The sequence below is a fragment of the Hippocampus guttulatus genome, chromosome 7 (assembly GCF_054856545.1).
Source record: "Hippocampus guttulatus isolate MCC_2025c chromosome 7, RoL_Hgut_1.0, whole genome shotgun sequence".
NCBI classification, from domain to species: domain Eukaryota; kingdom Metazoa; phylum Chordata; class Actinopteri; order Syngnathiformes; family Syngnathidae; genus Hippocampus; species Hippocampus guttulatus.
In genome coordinates, this window is record NC_141267.1 from 15,252,057 (window position 1) to 15,277,851 (window position 25,795).

The 25,795-nt window shown below is 42.7% G+C and overlaps 2 protein-coding genes across 5 annotated transcripts in view; one reads left to right on the plus strand and one right to left on the minus strand.

Annotated features, from left to right (window-relative positions):
* Positions 1-968: 968 nt before the first annotated feature.
* celf5a (cugbp, Elav-like family member 5a) overlaps positions 969-25,795 on the minus strand; it is a 228,117-nt gene continuing 203,290 nt past the window's right edge. For 3 of the 4 annotated variants that reach the window (XM_086115175.1, XM_086115176.1, XM_086115173.1), the window contains exons 8-12: positions 12,786-12,998; positions 11,070-11,174; positions 9,086-9,229; positions 4,634-4,818; positions 969-3,444 (exon numbers count right to left, since the gene is read on the minus strand). In XM_086115175.1, the coding sequence (XP_085971301.1) occupies positions 4,691-4,818; positions 9,086-9,229; positions 11,070-11,174; positions 12,786-12,998 (590 nt within the window). In that variant the 3' untranslated portion in view covers positions 969-3,444; positions 4,634-4,690. The remainder of the gene's footprint in view (positions 3,445-4,633; positions 4,819-9,085; positions 9,230-11,069; positions 11,175-12,785; positions 12,999-25,795) is intronic. The other variant, XM_086115174.1, reaches the window with a different exon arrangement.
* LOC147202563 (uncharacterized) lies at positions 21,733-25,592 on the plus strand. The gene is made up of 7 exons (XM_086115177.1): positions 21,733-22,142; positions 22,378-22,578; positions 23,030-23,085; positions 23,390-23,500; positions 23,599-23,709; positions 24,124-24,228; positions 24,551-25,592. The coding sequence occupies exons 1-7, from the start codon at positions 22,019-22,021 to the stop codon at positions 24,926-24,928; spliced, it is 1,086 nt and encodes a 361-aa protein (XP_085971303.1). The 5' UTR covers positions 21,733-22,018; the 3' UTR covers positions 24,929-25,592.

A 25,795-nucleotide genomic window follows, 5' to 3' on the forward strand; every position in this document is an offset into this window, starting at 1 on the left:
AAATGAATTGTTTCTGGAAGAAATTTCTTAACTAGAAAATGTTGTAACTAGAGACGCGTTTTCCATGTAAATGCCCTAATCTGTTCCAAACTCCCTCAAAATTCAGACATAAATGTTTTCTAAAGCATAAAAATGCATCAAAATATGCAACAAATACATGTTACAATTAGATTATTGCACAAGAAATGAGATTTGTGCACAATGTCGAAAAAAACAAAGAATAAAGAAAAAAAGCGATGTTCGTTTAACTTTTAACTGCGTCCTCATCGTTTTTTGCGTTCTTTCGTTCTTATTCTCTCTCAGAAGTGAGTTTTGCCTGGCGTTTTGTAAAGCACTGATCCAAGGATGTTTGCTTTTGTTGGCTTTTAACAATCCTCCGAAAATGTCCTGACCTAGGCAAACATCAACAGAGTGAGCGATCGCCCGACTTGTGAACACTTTTTCTGGGTGATTCACATTTACGTAAAACTATCGGAACACCTCATGGCCCGAGTAGCGAATGGCGAGGATGCTGCATAGACACATATCTTTCGATTTATCTACACGCAGAGACACATAAGGTAGAGGTCCCTCTTAGCCAATGGGATTCCAGGATGATGCTCGGTAATAGCCAATGGCAGAGCAACTAGAAGTATGTTGCATTCAGGAAACTCGGAGCTGCGAGTAGCAGACAAGACCGCATTTTTACCTTTCATATCTTGACATTTCTTTCATAACAAGAGACAATATTATCCTGTTAAGGCATTTCGTAACTTGAAAATTTTGGATGAAGAGACGTTAGCGTGTCCAATTACGGTTTTGGGGGCGTCTTGTTTGCTGCAAACGACGGAAAAGGACAACTGTATCCGGAGACCATGAACGAAATGTGAACTCCACCAAGCCAAATTTATAATTGATGGAGCATTAACACCCCCCCCCCCCCGAGCCCCCTGCCTCCTCCCCTCCCCATCTGATCAATATTACCATCATCCTCATTATGCAGCCCTGGGAACTGATGGCTCCTATTAAGAGAGAGAGATATGCTGGCACCCGGAGGCGAGGCGACAGGGGAGGACGCTCTCCCCGCTGCGAGCAGCTGGAGAGGCTTGGCAGTGGGAGAGGGCGCGACCCGCGCAGACGCTGCCTTGGCCACTAGTGGCAAGAATGTTTACAACCGCTGTCAGGCTCATTTGTATATTTTATGAGGCCGTTACAGACACTCTGCTGTTTTACTGTGCCGCACGTGTGGCTTAAACCGGATGGCACTTTTAGCACACTGCTTTACGGTCAGATTATCTGGAATATGAAGGCTTTAATGATGCAACGAAGGGAGGGGAGGAAGAAAGGGAAAAAGTACTCTGGATGAAGTGGAAGAGTAGCCGCCATATTGTTGTTGGGAAGTAAAAAAGTACGAATACTGAAGTACATTTTTCAGTTCCTGTATCTGTACTGGAGTTTTTTTTTGTTTTTTTTGACAGCATTTACATTTTAGTACTCTACTTTCTACTCCTTACTTTAGTCAAAACGTGCTTGTTACTTTTTGCAGCCTCTGCGGATGATAACAAAATAATAACAAAACAAAAAAATAGACCTCGATTGCGATCTTGATTGACTGATTGAGATCAGGGAGACTAACTAATCAGTGAACCAGGGAGCATTAACGACAACGTCGCAATAGACTAAGCAAAATATTCACCATTTGTGGCATTATTTAAGAGAAAAGCTTGACTTTGGTTTCAAGATCGACGCATGTTGTCTTGTGTGAACGTTAGCTCAGATTAGCTTTTTGTTTTTTGGGGTTTTTATTGTTGTTTTATTTTTATTTTGCTAGCCAGTTCCCAATGTTACAAAAGCTACGGGAGCAAGTTTCGAGTAGTATGTCCAGTGATTTTGTTTTCTTCTCAATACAAGTAGGGACGTTTTTTTGTTTTTTGTTTTTCTTCCAGTGAGCCATGTTATCAAAACAAGTATTGATTCTCATTAAATAAGTAGTTGAAGCTGTACATTTACCAATCTGTTTCGACACAAGTCGATGTAGTTCTGCTTTTGGGGAAACTGTCACTGTTTACGCTGAGTTCTCTGTTGTTGCGATGTAAAAGTTTTTATTGCGCTTATTTTTGATACTTTTTTAACATTGTGTCTCCAGTGAGAAAAACGGACCCATCACCAGAGCCATATTTCTCTCAAAAATGATACGATGAAAACATTCTCAACTGATACTTTAGCTCGGTGATTCTCAAAGTGCGGTGCGAGTGACCACTAGTGGTACGCAAAGAATCAGTGCTTGCATACAGTTTAGTCGTACAAAGTATTTGACGATGAAGTTCTATACATTTGCATACCATCTTGAAAGAACTGCAATTTTTATTCAACATTTATGTGCAAAATTTTTTTCATTTTATCATTTTTGTAATTGTAGTTTTTAATTTGGCTATCTTTTAATATGTATATTTATTCAAGCCCCCCCCCCCCACTACAAAAAAAGAGAAAAAAAGCTGAAAAAGCATGTTTTCCTCAATACCAATATGGCGGCTCACTTGTGATGTCATTTTCCCCGATACAATTCCCCAGGATGAAAAAAATGATGATGATCTTGTGCCCATAACAATATCTAACCCAAATAGTCTACACTACTAAAATAGTATTGTTTTTTTTTTTCATGTTTTCTTTTTAATATTCTCAAACCCATTCATTTAAAAAAAAAAATCATTCTCTTTTTTTTTCTTCTCTTTCTTGCAACCTGAAGCTAATTTTCTCCTTAATGTCATTAGTAGTACGGTAGTCTCATGAATTAATACTATGCATTACTGATTCAGAACAATACAAATGTGTTTGGTCCTTTGGTCCCTTTTCGGGGTGAAAGATTCTCAGTTGTACTGTCGCTAACGGAAACCTCAGTGACCTCCTCCGGGGCTGGTGGCGCTGCGCTTGCTGCGTGACGACACGAGAAAAAGAGGGTGAAGAAGAAAGACGGCCTTTTTCCGTTTCCCCGTCTTCGCCTTTGTGAACCCTCATTTGTCCAAGGAGCAGTAAAAGCCACAAGCGCATCTCTCATTTATATATATGTGTATAGAATATGTAATACGTATAGAAATCTATTTGTCGTTGCTGCTTTTTTCCTGTTTGTTAGTTTGTTGCTTCATTAACAATTCAAGTCTCAACAAGAAAAAAAAAGTTCTGTTGATCAAGTCTTTTTTTCGATTTTTTTTTCTTCGAGTTTTTTTTCTTCCTTTCTTGCACTGTGCCATCTGTTAGCATCCCTCGACGACGCGCCTCCTCGTCTCGTTCCGACACAACTTAAGTCTTCATAAGTAAATGCTGATATGTCTCTTCCCCCGCCCAAAGAATCCTTACGTGTTCATCAAAAAAAAAAAAAAACCCAACAACAACATATGTTGCTTTCGGAGGAAAAAAAAAAAAGAAGAGATAAGCCCCTCCGAAATATCTTCACGTGTCGTCTAAAACCTGAAAAATAGAGCACAATTTTCAGATTGGAGGGCTGGTCAACTTGTTCAGCTTTGAAGGCTTTAATATGGCCTGATGACATCAGTGCAATGGTCTGCAGGGGGCAAATGCAAGCTGGCATACCAATTGATCTTTGTCAGTCATGACGCTGGCAGAATGTCTCATAATTAACATGCCGGCTGGTTGCTTTGCATGCATGAAAAAAATTAGGTGGGAGGGGGGATTGGCACCTAAACGTATTAAGCACTCATATTCAGAATATCTTCAGCATCACCAAATTCCATTTACCGGAGATGAAAAGTCTACACACCCCTGTTCAAATGCTTGGTTTTGTGATATCAAACTCATTTAAACAGGAATGTTACCGATTTTTTTTCCCCCTCAAGGACATACATAACAATAGATAACAAAAAAATGTACAGAAAAGGCGACTCGGAACATCTGAAATTTATCTGGGGTTAATCAGAGACATTGAACTTGAGCATGAATGTAATTCTGAACACAGCCATGTGCAAATTATAAGAGGATGAGTAACCACATTGTATCACCGCAATATTATAACTGAATTTCAGTCGAGTTGTCCATCCATCCATCCATCCATTTTCTGATTCGTTTTATCCTCACAAAAGTCGCAAGGCGTGCTGGAGCCTATCCCAGCTGTCGTGGGGAATGGGGGAGTCCAACCCGCCCTGTTGTGCTCAAAGCAATTATCCAACACATATTTTAGACCAGTAGTTCTGGAGCCTATCCCAGCTGTCTTCGGGCAGTAGGCGGCGGACACCCTGAACCGGTTGGCAGCCAATCGCAGGGCACACAGAGATGAACAACCATCCATGCTCACACTCACACCTAGGGACAATTCTGAGTGTTCAATCAGCCTGCCATGCATGTTTTTGGAATGTGGGAGGAAACCGGAGTACCCGGAGAAAACCCACGGAGGCACGGGGAGAACATGCAAACTCCACATAGGAAGGCCGGAGCGAGGATCGAACGCACATCCTCTGCACTGTGATGTCGACGCGCTAACCACTGGCCCACTGAGCCGCCTCAGTCGAGTTGTATCGTATGAAAAGTTTTGAAATGATTTGCATTTCAACAGGGGGTGTATGGATATCTAGCAACCGTCTGTGTGATTATGAAGCTATACCTAATGAAATGTCCTGTGAGTATATGGACGTCCCCAACATACCTGTGCTGCTGCTGCTGCTGCTGCTGCTGCTGCGGTGAATACTAAAGATAGGCTGTGTCAGTAAGGGCGGCTGGCATCCTTCGGTCGCTTTAGCTGGACTTTCAACCTCTTCATGCCAATCTGAAAGCCGTTCATGGCCTGGATAGCTGCTTGTGCGCTGGCGGGGTTGTCAAAGCTCACAAAGCCTGTTGAAAAAATGTGCGCCATGATGAATAATCTGTGGGTTATTTATCTTTCTGTTTTCGCTTGGCAAACAATCATGCAGACATGAAAAATCACATTTTAAAATCAAATACAGTATCATTGATGGTGATACAGTATATCAGGGTGTATATTTGAGCCAAGCCTTGAAACGAATAGTGAAATATCTGCCATTTATTTATTTATTTTTTTGGTTTTGTGTTCGCTCCGTCACAAACAAGAGTCACTTTTTAAATGTTGTTACTACGTTTGAAATGGAAAAGAACAAATTGCAGCTGTTGTGAAAAACATGTATGACCATTTTGTCCATCCATTCATCCATTTTCTGATCGCGTCATCCTCACAAGGTTCGTGGGCCGCGCTGGAGCCTATCCCAGCTGTCTTCGGGCAGTAGGCGGGGGGCACCCTGAATTGGTTGCCAGCCAATTGCAGAGACGAACAACCATTCGCGCTCACACTCACACCTAGGGACAATTTAGAGCGTTCAATCAGCCTTCCATGCATGTTTTTGGAATGTGGGCGGAAACCGGAGTACCCGGAGAAAACCCACTCAAGCACGGGGAGAGCATGCAAACTCCACACTGGAAGGCCGGAGGTGGAATTGCCCATTTTGTGATGTTTTATAAAAAAATATTTACATTATTAAAGGGGTGTGCCTTGTTGTCATTGAATTTTTATTTTTTCATTCATGGGATGTCTGAAACGTGGACACCCCATGAAAATTTAAAAAGGTAAAAAAAGGCCATTTGCTTTTCACAGTACAGCAAGGAAATGATAGTCAATATAAATGATCTACACAGTTACCTTTATAAGCGCAAACTTTCTATTTCTTTAGTTTGTGCGGGTGTACCAAATATTGGTGAAATTGTTTCAGTACATCATGACTCTGCCTGAGACACAACACCACCAGAAGCCCCCCCCCCCCCCCCCCCCCCCCCCATCGTCACCTGCACTAAACATCCTGTTTCCATCATGTGTAAAAATAAAGCCTTGAGAAGTCAGTGACCAGAAACTGCAGCGGAGTCTGTCTCCGCTTGATGCGCTCCCCTGCGTCTTGGGTGTCATTAGGAACACTCAGTGACCCGTGAAAAACAGCAGGAGATTCTCCTCGTGCACCCCCCTCCCCTGCCTTCTCCCCCTCAGCCACATGGGAGACATGTCTGCTCGGCCTGCTCGGCTCTCGCTCGGCCCATTAGGGCGAAGGAAGGGTGACGAGGATGCATAGATACACCGTGGAGGAAAGGCAGGTGGGCGGAAGGAAGTGGGGAAGGTGGCAATTTGTGCTCGAGAGCAAAGAAGGGCCAGTTCTCGTCTCCCCTTCCGGTACGTCCAAGTCAACAGGTGTAAAACTCTGGTCCTCGAGGGCTGCCATCCTGCATTTTTTCGGTGTTTTGCCTCCTCCAGCACAACTGATCGGCTTATCAGCAAGTTCTGCAGGAGCCCGATAACAATTCTTGAGGACCGGAGATTGACATCTGTGGCCTGAGTGGATCCGGGACTTATCCACCACAGCCTATCACACAGAAACCACGGAAGGTGGGATATTGACGCAAACGTGTGCACTTTTGCTTCTGTCAGGGGTTGAATGACTCCATACTTTTTGGAGTTGATGCTAAGGCGATGATTGCTGATTCGATATCAACTAATCAATGACGATATTGGTATTTTTTGGAATTGTTGGGTCACTTTTTTTTCCACAGTTTCCAAACACCAGATCACGCTCAACGCAATGAACATATGCAACCGTGAGGGGGCGGCGCAGCGGTTGATAGATGAGTTTGCATGTTCTCCCCGGGCCTGCGTGGGATTTCTCCGGGTACTCCGGTTTCCTCCCACATTCCAAAAACATGCATGGCAGGCTGATTGAACACTTTAAATTGTCCCTAGGTGTGAGTGTGAGTATGGATTGTTGTTCGCCTCTGTGTGCCCTGTGAGTGGCTGGCAACCGGTTCAGGGTGTCCCCCGCCTACTGCCCGAAGACAGCTGGGATAGGCTCCAGAACTACTGGTCTAAAATATGTGTTGGATAATTGCTTTGAGCACAACAGGGCGGGTTGGACTCCCCATTCAAATTCTGCGTTTTTCTTTTTTACACAGAACAATGAAACTGGACTTCAGTAGTTGCCAAAATAACGTCTCCCCCCCCCCCCCCCCCGACCCATTCCTTGTTGCCCTCTTTCGCATATAATGCATGTAAAAGCCACTCCTGTCCTTTTTGCTTCGCATCAATGCAGGTTCATTCCCTCCTTTTTCCCCTTTCCAGATTAATTACATCAGTGTTGCCGTTCCTTCCTCAGGCAAAACATTATGTTGTAAATGCATAGTATATACGTCAATACTGCAAATAGGTCTTCTTTCATGAATTTATATGTTGTTAAATTCCCCTGGGGAGGCAGGATTGCTGATCAATTCGGCCCCTGGAGTGAAAACAAATGCTGATCTATAATTGTCCTTTGCCCTCTTTGTTCCCCCTCCCCATCTCACATACACACACACACACACACACACACACACACACACACACACACACACACGCACGCACACACACACACACACACAACCAGCGTGGCTCCTTAAAGTTTGTATAAGCTGCAGGGCAGGTTGCGCCGTGTAGGCTGACAGAGCTAAATGAGGTGGGGGAGGGGGTCGCAGCGGGTGCATGAATCAACCTCAGTAGTGAGAGTATTGACAGATATTGGGGTGAACGAACGGTGATGCTGATGCAGCACCAGCGGGGCGGTGAGGTCATGCGGTCCCACGGAAATACGGATATGGATCCTGATCGACGACATCACGGCTCGCGGGGCTCCACCGTGTACATACAGTAGAGTATCCATATTGAGCAATCGCAACGTGCACAGGGCCGATGCCAAAACACCGCCGTCATCAAGATGCAAACGCAGGTCAGTCGGGGACCAAGATCGTTTTCTTCATGTCAGTCGTCATCATTGCAACCTGCCACCATTTTTGTTTTTGACAAATGTGCTCTCTCTGTGGTGTTTTCATACAAACGTCATTCACACCAAGGGGATATTTATTTTCCTTTCGCTGGGATCTTGTAGCCGGAAATGAAACGAGAGTGTGACAAAAGATTCTGTGAAAATAAATTCACTATTTCCATTTACTTTTAGCTCGAGCTGGAAATTGAACATGCCGATTTTGAGTAATTAATTCATCTGAATCTTCATTACTGATAAAGGTACAAACAGTTAACTCATTCACTGCTGTGGAATCCAACCGTTAACTGCCACTCCGTATATATTTGTAAAATACGTTTTTCACCATGTGGGCATGGAAGAGATGCTCAGCCAGCTTGTTTATAAACTGTAATGACTAACACATTGCAGTATATGGCAGAGTTACATCATTTTAAATTTGAGAACAGCACAGCTTTTGAGTAGAGGATATAGATTAGAGTGAAAGTGGACTTGTTTAGCATGTCATACTTGAATGGGGTCTGTATATGGAAGACAGAGTATGAATCATGATAGATAACCGTTCATGGAGTAAATGAAGGACACCAGGTAAAAAACCGCATTGCTGTTAGTGTTGTTATTGCATTAGCATTCTTAGGTCACAGAAGGGGAAAATGTCACTCTACCGACAGCTACAGGACTGTTGTTGGAGTTCACATGTATGTCTAGTTGTCAATTCGAATTGAAAAATGCAGCTTCAGTGAAAAAGTGATTCATACTAGCTACGCATTCATCATCCATCCTTCTATTTTCTAATCTGCTTATTCTGACAAGGGTCACTAGTGTGCTAGAGCCTATCTCAGAGGTCTTTGGGCAGTAGGCAAGGGTACACCCTGAACTGGTCGCCAGCCAATCGAAGGGCACAAATAGATAAACAACTATTCACGCTCACAATCACACCTGAGGGTATTTTAGAGTGTCCCATTAACCTGCCATGCATGTTTTTGGAATGTGGGAGAAAACCGGGAGAAAACCCACGCAGCCACGGGGGGGGGGGGGGGGGGGGGGGAACATGCAAAGTCCACATTGGAAGACCGGACCCAGATTCGAGACCTGCACCTCTGCACTGTGAGGCCGACATGCTAACCAGTTGACCACCGTGCTGCCTTCATTAATCATAAAAACTAATAAATTCAAATTTTTTTTTTTCATTGAGTATGAGTTTGAAGTTTGATCAGGATTCAGAAAAAAAGGTTCCCCGCCCTTGTTGTAAAGGTTGCGTTCAGTGCCAAAAGCGAGCAAGCGAGCGACTGATTAAGTGTTGCTGTCGAACTCACCGAAACACTTGCTCTGGTTGGTCGCCCGGTCCATGAAAACCTTGGATGAGATGACGGTGCCGAAGGGCAGAAACATCTGCATGAGTTCGTTGTCTCCAAACTCCTGTGGCAGGTGGTAGATGAACAGGTTACAGCCCTCCGGACCTGGAGAAAAACAGACTGACTGTTGAGTATTTGCAGTGCACTTTTTCAGGTCGAGTCCATGAAGATGAGTCATTTTCCTGGGGTGAGACATTAGGAGGAGGACTCACTACATTACTGGTACGTGGAAAGTAGGCAATGTTACTTCTGTTCAGAGAGATTGGACAACTAGAAAAGCGTGGCATCCGCATAATGCTGATTAGCAAAGAGGGAATTACTTGGAAAAAAAGATATCGCAAACGGCAGCAGCTCACATAAAACCTGAGCAATTATGGCATTTGACCCAACATATCTCAGGTATGGGAGATCAAAACCAATCGCGTTCCCGCTCCAACGTCCATCAATATCCCCAATGAGTTTAAATATGGGTAAGACAAAGATTTTTTCTTTGACCTCAGCAATCTATACTTTTGTGTCAAATTGCTTCCAAAATCAATAGAATTTCTTCAATGACACAACATTGCCAGGATGTCCAGATAAGACTAAACAATTCTATCCAGTAGTGGTTTGAAACGGGAAAGTGTTGATGTTTGGCAATTGACCAAAGCCACCTCGATGATTCCAAGTCATTAGCGCTTTTTGCTTTGCCATATCCCAAAATGCTTGAAAAGAAATGAACAGAATTTGTCAGCAGTGGGTATTATGGTATGTACTCTATGTACGAACGGCTAGAACCACATATTGAAAATGCATGACACTTTTGTGTCTTCAAAACAATCACAATTTCGTCTGTTTAGCTTAATGCTAAGAAGGAATACAAAATGCCACAGACAGGCTAACGATTAGCATTGGTGTCGCAACACTATAACTTTTTAAGCAACAGACATTGGACACAAACAGTGGAGCAACACATGTCGACAGAGAACTCTGATCATACTCATATATTGTTTATCCTCTGCAATGAAGGAATAATATTAGTGCGGCTTACTGAAAAGCTGTGACTGTAACCATGTGTATCAGAGCTGGAAAGTTGACATATTCACATTTGTCAGTCTTGTGTGAAATGTCAATTAAAACCAAAAGTATTCTTTCTTTGACACATCCCCAAATGAGGAAGGTTGAATGTAAATTGTTACTAGGTTATGTAATGCAACTCTTGTGTCACAGACGTGTTCAAATCAATCGCATTCTCGCTTTGACATTGCAGGACATCAGTCATCTCACAGCAGGTATGACAAGTAATTGTAATGATTTCATTTTTGGCCTAAGGTATCTTTGCTGTCTTGTGTCCTATACTAGAATTGAAAAATCAATAAAGTTTCTTTAACATAAAATAACAATCCCATTAAATTTTGCAAACCAACCACTGGATGTGGGTGTGTTTAAACGTAATGAAACTTAAGAGGGACTGCAGACATTTTGTTGTCAGACCACGCCAAATCACTTGTGTTCCTTCTTTGACATCAAATAATAATCCCCAAAAATTGGCAACTGATTATTAAATGTGAGTTACTTTGTCCCTATGTGTTATATTGCCGCCATTCCCAATCATGAAAAAAATATCTCTTTAATTATTGACGAAATAGCCCGGCTCTGTTCTGTCTATACGTGTAGTTATATGTTCTATCTAACCACACAATCTCAGAACATTACCAGTGTTTTATCGCACTCATCTTTTAGATGTACTGTTTCCATTTCCTAAGATGAGCTATGAACGGTATCCTGCATGTGGCCACTTTATTTATCTATTACACAGAGAGAGAATGAGGGGGTAATATTCTTCTCTTGTAATATGTGCGAATGAGATGTGGACAGTGCCGAAGCAATATTGCTCTCTCATGCTCATCGTGGTTTATATCTAGTGTGTTAAAAAAATAAAATAAAAGTAATAATGTTTTCTCACCCTCACCTTCTCTCTGCTGCTGCTGCTGCTGCTGCTGCTGGATGACCTGGGGCGCTTGAGCCAGCGTCTGGCCAATGGGAGTCAGCGTGGTGGCCGGGTAGATCGCTATGAGAGGACGGGAGAGGTGTGGCGTGAAAATGTGGATGGCAGTACGCAGGGCTACGGTCCACAACACCAGTGGAACACGTGAGCATGATGCTCCCGGATGATACATGATGTTACCATCTCAATATGGATCAGAGGTGGGCGGTAGTGTAGTGTGGGTTGCAGTTTTGGTGTTTGGTGACTTTTTGTAGTCTGTTATTACTGTAATAACCATGATAGTTCTCGTTTAATTCTTGCAAGAAAGAGGACAAATTGCAGATGCCATTTTAGGCCCACCGGACACTGAGGCGGCCGAGAGAGAGTGAACTGTCGCAGAGTGTGCTGGTTTCAGCAAATGGTTTTCATGACACCGTCGGCCGCTCGTTTTGGAATTTGAATTTCAGGTGATCGGCATTCCAGATTCTCTAGGCGTAAGCGACACTCAGCCACCACCACGCCACCAGCAGTAATGATTCAATAGAGGATAAAAATAGCTCGTTTTATAAAAATACCCAACAATGTTTATGTACCTATGGCTAGAAAGCAAAGCGCAAAGAGTCTCTGTTGCAGAAATACACAGGTTCATCGAGCGACTATGTAAAGAATTCTTGTCAACAGCCTCTCAAAACATCCCCACTCTATTGCTCATTTTCTCTTTTTCGAACGCTCTGCTTCTTCCTTGACAATCATGCCATGTTTTTGTGGTTCACAAATAACACAGTACATAATAGTAGTAACAGTTCACAATCAGCCTCAAAACCAGATACAAGGTGGCAGTTTTTCTGTTGCAGCACGTTGGTAGATGTGTGATGCTCAGTCGCTTGAAATGCAGAGATTTTTTTTTCCCCCCCCAGTGGTCCACCTCAGGCGCATTCGGCCAAGTCGCTCAGTGTACGGCGGGCCTTCGAATCAGTTGCAACTAGTGGCAAGCTATGACGTGTCGTGCGAAGTCTGAAAATGATCTTTACTGTAATACACAACGGAAAACATCAAGAGTTATTGGTCTTAAGGAAGTATTGTCGATTTGGTGCACTTTGACTGACAAACATTGCTGATGTTTGAATGATATAAAATTAGTCAGGGTCATAGTCTGTGGGATATTTAAAATTTTTAAACGATTAAAAATTGGGGGCGGCCCGGTAGTCCAGTGGTTAGCACGTCGGCTTCACAGTGCAGCGGTACCGGGTTCGATTCCAGCTCCGGCCTCCCTGTGTGGAGTTTGCATGTTCTCCCCGGGCCTGCGTGGGTTTTCTCCGGGTGCTCCGGTTTCCTCCCACATTCCAAAAACATGCATGTCAGGCTGATTGGACGCTCTAAAATTGTCCCTAGGTGTGAATGTGAGCGTGGATGGTTGTTCGTCTCTGTGTGCCCTGCGATTGGCTGGCAACCGATTCAGGGTGTCCCCCGCCTACTGCCCGAAGGCAGCTGGGATAGGCTCCAGCACCCCCCGCGACCCTAGTGAGGATCAAGCGGTTCGGAAAATGGATGGATGATTCAGGGTGTCCCCCGCCTACTGCCCGGAGATGGCTGGGATAGGCTCCAGCACCCCCCGCGACCCTAGTGAGGATCAAGCGGTTCGGAAAATGGATGGATGGATTAAAAATTGCTGGTAACAGAGATAGGAACTTTCACCTGTGTATTGCTGTACACCGGTGAAGGCTTGCTGCAGGGTGTCGGCGGCGGTGGGGCTCTGGGTGGAGTAAGGCGGCAGGCCGTTGGTGTAGACCGTCTCCACGGCAGGGTGTCCGTTGGGCTGATGAGGGATGCCGGTGAATCCATTGACGATGGGCGTGACAATGCTGGGCACGGCGGAGGTGGTGATGTTGGCTGGTGGAGAACTCAGGCCTAAAAGGGAAGAATGTCAGACCAATTCAAATTAATAAAGAGTACACTTCAAAACGACAGGTGCTCTTTTTTAGCAGTCAAGGTACATCCTGCATATAATAGAAAACAACCACACAAAATCCTCAAACTCAAAACTGTGGGGCAGATGAGCTTAAACCCTTGGCTACTGTGCTGCTCAATACAGTTGGCAACTGCAGATTTGCATATATATACATACTGTATTTTCCACACTAAAAGGTGCAGTGGATTATGAGGCGCACCTTCAATGAATGGCCTATTTTGGAATTTTTTGTCATACATTGGGCACACGGCGTTATAAGACGCAATATACAATGCATCCACTAGATGGCGTGCCACTCAAGGAACCCCCAACAGAACGATCAGATGTCAGTCAAACTTATTTAATAAAGCAGCAACACAGTTCACTTAACCAACAGCAAGTTAAAAACATTGACTCGTTAACGTTGAACTCTCTTGCCGCTGCTCTATTTCCGTGTTCAACTGCGTAACCGATCGGCGTAAGTTTGAACTCTGCGATGTCATCATGTCTCGAGCAAGGAGCCATTTTCGGGTCGAAATATTACCATAATGACCATACACAATGTGCATCGGATTTTAAGGCACACTGTTGGCTTTTAAGAAAATGGAAGGCTTTTAGGTGCGCCCTTTAGTGCGGAAAATACTATATATATATATATATACAGTATATACACATACACACACACATACATACAGATATGTGTGTATTTACATAAATACACAGCCACACACACACGCACACACTGTCAGCATTGTGCATAGAGTCTTGCACAGGCATGCACATTTCCTGGCTAATGCAAGGACACGGGTTCGACAACGCGCCTGTCACATATCCGCTATTCGTCACGACACATCAGGCAAGATGGCTGAGGAAGTGAACCTGTGAAAAATGAGGCTGTCCGCCGTGTTTGCGTGAGCCCCCGCTGCTCGACATGATGAAACTACCATGCAACTTCCGAAGGGGGAAAACAGAAACTTGATGGAAACGATTAGAGGGGTGCCCGGGGAAGCAGGTTGCGAGAACAAAAATATGTCACTTTACTTGTGGGGGGGGGGGGGGGGGGGGATAAAGACACAAAACAACAGTTGGCAGTTTGACAAACGTGCTAGTCATAACATATATGGCGCATGCCTGAGAGGCAGGATGGTTCATGAGCGGAATCGAAATTGGTTGCTCGCCGTCCCCTCCCTCTCATGCAATGCATTTTAAAAGGGCCCTCCTTGGGAAAGTGTTTCCAATTATGCCGGGAATGCCAAAGTACCCATTTTGAGCAGAATCTCACGGCGTGATGGCCTCTCTAAAAAGGGCCGCCTTCGTGGCGAAGCATCCGCGCTCGCTGAAGTACAGCTCCCCTGAGAACCACCTTTCAATCTAGAAACCTCAGCCCTGATTGGACGGGAATGAGGCGGTGGGGGTTTGGGGTGGGGGGGTCAGGGGGGGTTGTGCAGTTCCATACAGCACGTCGTATTCCCGTCGAGGTGGTGCTTTGGCAGAGTACCCCGTATGAGAGGTGGTCCGCGTAGGGTAAAGTATCACATTTGTTTCACAAACATTGAGGTTTATGCTAATGGTATGGTAAATATAGTGTACATCGCCACCGCCGAGTAACAGCATCTACATATCCATGCGGAATTGTTTTTCCTTGCTTACAGCCAAGTTCTATTTACATAAATTCTCAGCACATAGCCCAAAGAACCAAATTTGGTCATTTAAATTTAAGGTAAAATATGCACCACATAACATACATGACTGCAGGGGGTTTTTCATTTCCAACGGAGTTCTGTTCCTGTGGTGGCGATGTATAGATAGAATCTGAATTTCTAAGGAAGAATGTGGAATAGTTGCAAACCTAAAAACAAGCAAATGAAAAAGAGTAAATGTAGCTTGTACAAAGTGTATAGAGTGGTGATAATGTGGAGCAACAGGAGGAGTCCAGGAGCATTCGGTGAAGCTCTGGTGGAGTCAATACTCAAGAGGGTTAAGGAGCTGCTGGAAAATATTTGTGGCTATATCTACACTTTGGCCACAATTTGGAGTGCCTTTTATCATCTGAAAAAAATATCCCCACTGAAGGGTTGCATGTTCCAAGCAGATCAAGATAAGCTTATCCATGCTTTTATTTTCAGTAGACTCAATGATTGTATTCTGACTGGACTCCGCCAGACGAGCATTAAAAAGGTTCTTACCAGAACAAAACGATCAGATCATCTTACTCTCTTCCGAAAGATTTCACTTTGACTCCCACTCAGCTGTAGAATATATTTTAAAATAATGCTACTGATCTATAAATCACTGAAAAGCTTCGGTTCTTACTACATGAAACAAATGTTCATGGAATATAGACCCAGTAGGGTTTCCAGGTTAGCAGAAGTGGAAACCAGAGTTGAAAAGCAAACATAGTGCATCGGCATTTAGCTGTTATGCTGCACACAAGTGGAGTAGGCTGTCAACAGATAGTTTAAAACGATTATTTTTCTCCATTAGTTATGATTAAGGTCTTTTTGAGCATTTCTATCATCAATCTTTCCGAAAATGTCCTCTTGCGCTGTACCTTCTATAATTAAGTTTGGCAAACTACTTTTTATTTCTCGACTTGGCTCTCAAAACGCCTGCAAGTCTATTTTTTTTTTAATTTTTTGTCTTCAATGTCATCAATCCATCCATCATCTGACCCACTTATCCTCACGAGGGTCACGGGTGTTTTGAATTTGATTCCCTTTAAATGTTGTTTTGTGACTATGTGAAGCACATTGAGTTAGCTTCTGTATGAAATGTGTATAATAAATAAAGCTCCTCTGCCTTGCCTTTTCACTTCGAATGTTTGCATGTATTAAAATGGGCGCCTTTCGCATTAACCTTTTCCGAAGAAGTAGCTCTCATTTTCAAAAAGGTTGATGAGCCCTGCCTTAGAGAGGGAATTTTTCTTGGCCTTGTGCTTGCTGATGTGGTACTGTAGTGTAATTCGAGCCCAGCTTCATATCGAAAGCACCTTGGGATAGCTTATCTGTTATGAATTGACGCGCTATCAATAAAAATGGACTTTAAAGTAATGTGATCTTCACAACCATTAGGGGATAGCAACATTGGGAAAAAAAGAAAAATTCAAGCTTGCCTCAAAGGTACTTTTCATTGTTACGTCGCAAACGTGCAGTTCATTTTATATAAGGAAATTTATATTCACATTCTCGCAAGATGGGGGGTGGGGCGAGTCTTGATCCGCTTTTTGCCGTGATTGCCTCGCAAAAAGGAGCCTGGGCGTGCGACAAAAGTATTTATTATGCTAATTATACATTCAAATCAAGCAGGAATGGAAAGTCTGAGAGTCATTACAGCCACGAGGACTGTCTGCCGCTGGAGCAAGTAATAAGCACTCAAAACAGATGCTTTCATCTAACTGATTTAAACAGTGATGCATGTTTTTTTTTTGGTTTTTTTGGGGGGGACCAAAGGGAAAATGACTCGAAATGAATAATAAAGTAGCTTTCTTCGACAAGCTGACACACCAAGAAAACTATTTGTATTTGAATACTGATAGCTACACGCGCCGGCCGCTTTGATGCATCTTTCTCCTTGTAACACACATTTAGTTATGTTGATGTGCATATTTGGCAAAAGTGTACAGGAATGCCCGTGATGATGTCATTGCCCATTACACAGATACACATTCTGTTAGCAAACCCTGTGCAGGACTAGAGTGGAACCATTTTTTCCATTATTCATCCATTCATCCATTTTCTAACCCGCTTATCCTCACAAGGGTCGCGGAGGCGTGCTGGAGCCTATCCCAGCTGTCTTCGGGCAGTAGGCGGGGGACACCCTGAACTGGTTGCGAAACAATCGCAGGGCACACAGAGACGAACGACCATTCGCGCTCACACTCACACCGAGGGACAATTTGAGTGTTCAATCAGCCATGTTTTTGGAATGTGGGAGGAAACCGGAGTACCCGCAGAAAACCCACGCAGGCCCGGGGAGAACATGCAAACTCCACACAGGGAGGCTGGAGCTGGAATTGAACGCACTAACAACTGGACCACCAGACCACCATCATTATGATTATTATTTTTATAAACATATGGCTTGTCAGCACATCTGCTACAGCCTGATTTTTAGCTGCCCTGGACAGTGTTTGTTTGTGTCCCTTGCGTAATTGTCCTGAGAATCTGGCTCGCAGGCCTCGAGGTTGACACCTTTGCCAAATCTTTTTTTTAAGGTATGTCTTTCTGCTTTGACGTTAGTTTAATTTATGCATTAATTCACAGGTGGAGTGACTGCCTGAAAATTGCGTACAATGCTCTGCATGAACGTAAAGCTCAGATTATCGTTTAATGGATCCCGAACTTGGCGTGTGACATTGGTCTTTGATTGAAACAATCCGTGTCACCTTTGTTGAATTAAAAAAAAACAAAAACGAGTATGTTGGTGAGTCCACAGAGGTTAAGGGTGTTACTCAGAAAACAATGAAGCATCCATTTGATCAACAGATGCCACGCATTTAAGCTCGACGGTGCACGAGTCGTTTGCCAGATGGTTGCGCTGATTAGCGCGTGTATCCTCACAATGATGCATGATGATGCTTTTGGAAAATGTCAGCCGCTCCCCACCCGCCGGTGCTCGGCAAAAGAAATAAAAGCGAAACAAAACAGCAAATGGCAGGATTGAGCTATGAAAGGAATCTTTGTTAGCATGTGAGAAGTAGGTAATCTCATGTGCCTGCATGCACAAAAATGTCACACAAAAACGTCTTTGTCTTTAGACTTAGTGAAACAGCATGTGGCTCATTAGCAAGGTTATTTTCAATGCTCGAGGAGCTGTAAACAGTTGTATTAATACGATGAGATTACTGTGATGAGGGTTTTGGTATCTCTTATTTACTACATATGAGAATTTAAAATTTTGGTTGACATTTTCAAAAGGATCATGGAAGTTGACATGTTTGAGCTGCTTTCGCGGGCCGCATAAAATGATGTGGTGGGCCAGATCTGGCCCCTGGACGTTGAGTTCGACACCTGTGATTTAAGTTCTTGATGTTTCATATTTACTATCATGAAATGTATTCATATGTCAACAGACAAAAGAAACTGCAACCAATGTGAAACACTGGCTTAACCCTTTCAGGAACAGCGGTTACGACAGTGGATAGCTTACCATGTTATCAGGTTACAGGGTGCATGATAGGGTTAAAAGCAAGCTAAGTACAGGACTTAATTTTTTTTTTCCGTCCAGTTACACCCGTAGCAATTATACATTTATGTGGGTTCACTTTTATAACCATCCCCCTGATAGGTACCATCACTATCGGGTGGCCTGTGATGAAAACAAGTTTGACATCCCCTGTGATGTGGCACCGAAATATTCCTCAGACTGGCATCTTCCAGTCCCTCAGTAGTGTCACACAAACTCGGCCTACTTCTTATAGATGGCTTTGCAAGTCATGTTATGCATTTCTTCAACGGAATCTGAATAAGTCATAGCCACAAATGCGGTAAAAAAAAAAAAAGTATATATATACAGTACATATATATATATATATATATATATAATGGAGTCACACCCGAGGCAGCACGACTCATATTAATGAACAGAGAGGGAAATAAAACATTTCATATTTATGCTCGTCCTTGAAATCTCACACAAAAGCCCGGCTTTCTGTGAAGGATTAATGGTACACTATGCTGAATAATAAAAGGTAATCAGTAGGCGGTGGCGTACACACACACACACACACACACACACACAAACACACACTAGCGCACAAATGACATGCTTGTCTTGAAAGGAGATAAATGGTGCAGCTTCATGCACATCAGATTCACTCTCACAATCTCTCGTGGCACCGCAAATATATATTCGCTGCCTGAGTATTAGGTACACATGCACATTCTCATGTCACCCAATGTCAGAAATCTATCTCCTCAGCTTCCGATTTAAGACATCTTAACTGAATTTTTTCAGCGCGAGAGACAAGAAAAAACAAAATTAACATGCGTATATTTATTGTTGGAGTACCAAGGCCAACCTGACCTGTGAAAGGTGGGATTGTGCAACAGGGCATCCAGACAGCGGGAAAATACTTCATACAAAGAAGATATAATCGTACGGATAGAACAGATAAAAGATGCTGGGCTAAATGTTAATCTCGTAACTAATCATGACTAACGCTAAAAATGATGAAAGAATCTCATAACTACACTGCAGTTATTTATTGTGGCTAATGACTTAGTTGGCTAAATTCTCCTGCAAGCTTCAGGTCGCTTCCTAATTGGCGACCATTTCATATCAGATTGGGGGGGACCAGAATGAAAAAAAAAAGATGTTTTTTTTGGGGGGGGGGGTAAAACGGATGAATGGAATTTCAGTTCATTTCAAAGAGAAAATCAATTTGATAAACAAGTAAATTCACTCAACTTACATAAAGCAGTTTAACATGAAATAATTAGATGTTTGTTTGGCAAAGTTCGACTTCTGTGACTTGTGTCTGAAGGGCACAGGGGAATGAATGTTATACTTTTAATGTGCCAGTTTGGCACAATGCAATGTGGTTGGGGCTTGACACTGCCAGAGGTGATACTTATTTTTTAATATGGGGAACAGAATTTTGGTGTAATTGTGCAAGATATTCTTTGCAAAAGAAACTCAAGGGTTTCGAATAAATCTTGTTGTCATTTATTTTTTACATGACTGTTTGTGTGTGTGTGTGTGTGTGTGTGTGTGTGTGTGTGTGTGTGTGTGTGTGTCCCACATGGAATAAATTAGCTCAAATCTTTCGCTCCAACTCCTTGCAAACTTTCTTTCTGCCCCTTTCATTGATGCAATGTTTGTTTTTAGTCAGTGTGGATCAAGCAGGGTTACACTAGTTGTTTGTTTTTTTAAAATTATACAGTAGTTAGTTTGTACTTTATTTTGATTGTTTTTCAATGTAGTTAACAGTGAGTTTTTTCGTGCAGCTTTGTTAGTTTTAGTTTTAGTTTTGTACTGCACGGCAGTTTCACACTGTGGCAAACTACATTCACGCTAATGCCTCCCTGACAGTACATCTTTGCATAGTTGCTGTTATATGTCTTATATTAAACCCCATTAGATTGTATCTGTTGAAAAAGGCCTGAGAATGGGGACAATGAAATGCAAAATGCAGTTTCATCCTGAAATCTGCGATGAGTAAATCCATCATAACTTCAGTCTTTTATTAATCACACCTTCTGATAGGTCACACATATCCCATAGTGGACACTTGATCAATGTGATTGATTTGGTGATTTCCATCTCCACTTTTGGCTCTTAGAGCAAGTGCACATACAGTAAAATGTAAACATGGGGCAGCATTTCCCTTTATGTACAGTGCACTTTTTCATTTTTTTTTCAGTACACACACACACACGCGCACACACACACACACTCATACACACACACACACACACTCATATACACACACACACACACACACACACACGCACGCACACATACTTTAAACCGCTTAGCTTCAGGTGAAGCCTTGTTTGATTAAAAAAAAAGCGGTTAATTGGGGTCATGTTGCATTGATTCTGTCTCTTCTGTAAATTCAAATTCAATGACTGTTCTGAATTAAATGAGGCAGGACCACCATGGTATGCGGCGACTAAAAGACAAACGGCCTTTCTCGCATGGAGGTGAATGGAATTTCAATTTAAGAGACTGGCACACACACAAAAAAAGAAGAAAATAATAATTTGATGAACTGCAGCAAGCTTGATCCAGGAATCTGGATGCTTGTGATCACGCCTCTGGCTGACACGGATTGGTTAAAAGTTAGCAAAGGCTTACAAATCCTTCCGTGCTACAGTGTTGACAAAGTAGGTGAGTGGAGCACAACAAAGACTTGGATGCTGTATTATTTATTTCTCGTCGTGCTTTTGTAGAGTGAAGAATCTCTGAATTCCTTCACCACTTCTCTCTCTCTCTCTCTCTCTCTCTCTCTCAAGAAAAAGAAGCTGAATAAGCGAAACTGATGCACCAGGTGTTAAGTTATTCAAAGACGCTCCCTTTCCAAACCTTTGTATACCACACTCGATTTACAATCTCTCTCTGTGTCTTTGTGGAGGAATACTTTCAGATTTAATCAAGCAGGTGCTCTTTTGGCCTTGAGGCAACCCATACACACACGCACACGCACACTCGGTTGTCCACGCTGAGAGAAATGTCCTCGTAGCAATAATGGTGTCTGTAAAAATGAAATTATCATTACACTACTGTATTTAATATCATTATTGATGGTTATTATTATTGTTTTTGCCAAAGGTTCAAGAAAACTAGAATGAATAACCATTATAGATCAGCTTGGAAGTAACAGATTACACGTAACGGCGTCATGTATTGAGGATACAAAAAAAGGAACTACAATCCGTTACAGTTACGGATAAATTAAATCAGAGGTACCTTTAGGAATAATGTGGATTATTTTGCTGGGTTGTTTTTCAAGCACACGCCCCACAGCCTTCTTCTCCCCTCATCTTTGTACCCGATTACATTAACAATTAGTCACTGCCTCACAGTTAACTGGCAAGTGCACTGCGTGTTTCCATATTGCCTCACAATTAACTGACAAGTGCACTGCGTGTTTCCATATTAAAACACGTTATCGTAAAGACAGGCATAAGTGGTATTGCACCGAATCACGTCTCGTAACAGCGAACAGTAGTTTGTCCAAGTGGCGTTGCCGTATTATTTCTGCTGCAGCGCTACTTCCGTGTACATTTTGGTCAGCGCCTCACTAATAATTCTTCTCAAATTGGTATTGTTTATACAGGAGCCTCGACTCCGCGCGGCTTGTCACTCATTTATTGGACTAAAACGTAATTGATTAAATTTTAGTGTCCGGAGAAAATCGTATTCGTGTACGTTAAAGCCTCGCAAGATAGCTTCGCTTAGCTTAGCTAGCTAGCTGCGAACAAGGCGACGCGTTTTGCTGGAAGCGGAGATCAAGATTTGTACTTGCCGTGTGGCAATGTGTGCAATCAGTGTGAAAGAGGAGTACGAAGAAGAGCTATGTCGTCTAAAAGAGAACGATGGACAACGTCTATTGTCAGACGCTGTAGTCAAGACTCCTCGAGTTGTGTCGCACAGAGCTGGTTGGTTACCTGTTTTTACGCCTTTACACAACAGGACCCCCCCCCCCCCCCACCACTTTTTTTTCCTGAACCAGATTAATCGTGGATTATCCAGAAACTTGCTTATTTTTTTTCGTTTAGACTGAACTGCTCAAGTGGCTTCTAAACATTGCCAAACACATGCATCAACTTCAATGCACACCAAAGTCTCAACTTGACTTTTCCAAATCATGTCTTTTTTTTGTGTGTCCTTCAGACCACACTAAAAAGCACCAGGATCCTCAGTGCCCTTCCATTAAAAAAGAAGTAGAGGAAGAGTCCCCCCACATTAAAGAGGAAGAAGAGCCTGGTCACCAATGTGCTGGATCACATCAAGATAGTCTCTTAGCTCCACGATCAGATTGTGACGTATCGTCACACCCTTCTGACAGTGACACTGATGATGAACGCTCGAAAGGTGATGTGATATGTCATGCTGACAACAAACCCTGGAAATGTTCTTAGTGTGACAAAACCCGGCAGTGTATTGCGGTAATGACGTCGACTGAGACACCTTTTGCTTGCTCAGTTGGTGGTAAAAGATTCTCTGACAAGAAGAAAGGTTTTTCCTGGGCAATTTGTGGTAAAATATTCTGTTTTAAGTGTTTGAAAAAAGTATCTGTGCTCTGCCAAGAAGACATCTTCTGTACTCAAGAAGAATGGTGCAAGGACTTTGATTTACGTATTATGGGGAAGAAACAGTACAGTTACAAAGTGTATCGTGCTATAATAGATGAGCATGGCTTGGTGTCTATTAAAGATGGAGAACAAAAACGAAAACGTTTTTACTGCCAATATTTTGTGGATTGGAAAATTGTACTCCATCAATCTTCTCTGGGAATGATACACCTTTTATCTGGCTTTCACAGGTTTCATTAATTACACTGGAACCACATCCAGACCTGGCATTGGATGTGGAAAGAAAGTAAGAACGTGTTTTTCAAGTCGGGTCAAGTAAGATATAAGGCCCATCCATATAGTTATTGTTTATCCGTAGAGTGATTTTTATACATTTTCCAGAAACAATATTATATCCCGTTGTTACAACGATCGTATACTAATATGACTCCTGCATTGTTTGGCTTACTGTGAAATTCCACTGGGTTATTTAGAATAGCAACATGAATGATAAAACATGACAAATATCGGCACACCACCAAGCAGGCACTTGATGTGTGAATGTTTTTGCTTTTGGTAATTTATTCTATTTTATTTTACGTTTGTTACAGGACAGAACTGCCACAGAAAATGCAACTGCAATCCCAGAAGTCGATGATGAAGACAACGATGGGATTGATTCCTCCACTTCCACGAAAGAAGAACTATCCGCGTGCGAAAGTGTAAGAATGTGTTTGACTACACAATCAGTGACGAAAATGGCAAACAAAAATAAAACGAGTGTTAATAAACTATTATTCTATTTGTACTTTTTTTTCAGAACACCGAAGAGCCAGTTTGTCTTTCCCGGGAAGCGTTAGATGCAGAACCACAACATCAGGCAGAAACAGAATCGTTTTCTTACACTGAAGGGAATTTTGCACGTGAAATGGTAATGTATTTTCTTCCATAGACTTCGGACGGTGAAAAAAAGCAAATCAGAAGCATTGGAAATTGTCGTATTTATCCATACAGTGGATAAAAAGTCTACACACCCTTGTTCAAATGCAATTTTTTGTGAAATAAAAAAAACAAATGTGACAATCCGATGCCGCTGCTATTTTTAATGGTCTTCATGAAATCTTTGGTTGAGGTCAGGGAGTGGTCAAGTAAATCTGACATTAAGACAGGGGTCATATTCATGGTGGAAAAAGTGTAGACATGTTTTTTTTTTTTTAAATACCAGAGTTGGCACTTGAACAAGGTTGAATCAGGGGTGGTTAAAAAAAACCAAAAAAACGAATTTTACTATGAATGAAGAAGCGTTTGCAAGCTACGAAATGACACACAACAATTTTTTTTCCAGAACACAGAGGAGCAGAGTTCTCTCTCCCTGGAAATGTTAGATGAAGACCAGCATCCGCCAGCAGATTCATTTTCTTACACTGAAGAGGCTTTCGTGTGTCAAATGGTAATCATGTATTTCATTACATAGACAGGGGTCATGAAAAAAAAGCATATATTCATGGGGAAAAAAGTTGTGCTATACATCTATACGGTATACAGTGAACATAGTGTTCACACCTCAAATGGCAGGTGTTTGTGACATTTAAAAAGTGAGACAAAGAAAAGAAATCTTAAAATGTTGAATGAGTGCGGCCTTGTTCCGAATCAACCAATCGCATTCCAACTCTTCAGAGAGCCAGCACACGCCTGCCACCATTTAAAATGCCCCCGATTAACCCCAAAGAAAGTTCAGATGGTTTAATAGACTTCTGATATTTTTTCTACAGCACAAGCCACGGTCAGGAGAGAGCTTCCACAGCAGAGAGCTGCCACAGCATCAGAGGGATCTGATAGTTGAAAGGTATCAGTCGGGAGAAGGGTACAAAAAAATTTCCAAGGCATTAAGTATACCATGGAGCACAGTGAAAAGCGTCATCGTCAAGTGGAGAAAAAATGGCACCACAGTCCCGTTACCAAGAACCGGACGGCCCTCCAAAATTGACGAAAAGACGAGAAGAGAATTGGTCAGGGAGGCTGTCAGGAGGCCAACGGCAACACTGAAGGAGCTGCAAGAATTCCTGGCAAGTACTGGCTGTTCGGTACATGTGACAACAATCTCCCGACTCCTTCATATGTCTGGACTTTGGGGTAGGGTGACAAGATAAGGGGTGAAACCTTTACGACTGAGGTCGTAAGTTCTCATGTTTTCACGCCGATGTTTACTTGAAGGTCCACGCAAGTGTGTTTATTTTGTTTGATTGGGGTTGATGGACATCGGCTCTTTTGATTGTTGGCGTGGGAGGACCATCTTGTCGAGAGCAGAATTGCAATGACAAGAAGAGAACAGTAACCCTCGTCTACCCTCTTCCAACTGGCCGCACGCTGAAAATTGTTTGTAAACCAAACCCCGGCACAATCAAGAAGAGGTGAACCGGCACTTTGATAGTTTTCTTTGGAAGGAAGGTGAACAAATTGTATTTTGGTTGTATAGCACTTTTCCATCATTTATGGAATTCAAAGCGCTTCACCTACTGATGGCGCAGCATCAGGAGCCACTCTGGAGGGGGTGTTCAACATCTTGCTCAAGGACACTTTGACATCGTCACAAGGGCCGGGGATCGAACCCACAACCTCTAGGTTGGGCATAGCCCACTCTACCCTGATCCATCCCACTCCCGTTGCGTTGCTTCCTTGGTTGCATTTGACGACTCTCCAAGTGAGAAATGTTTTTGTTTTTTCTCCTTGGTGCACCCTGAATGAAATCTTTTTTTGCAAAATAATGTATCCATGGTAAAACCAGTAATATTGTGAATAAATATTTTTATTTTACACCGTCTGAATCCTTTTTATGCTTTGCCACAATTTTTTTTTTTTGCATGCATAAGCAAATTCCTTCAGGGACACGTCAATCATTATTTATATGACAGTTTCGGGTGTACTGTCACCTATTCACATGGAATCCCTGTTTGTGAGTGTGGAATGACAACAAAGTCCACGGTTCTACTGGTAAACACGCACACACACAGAAAGTA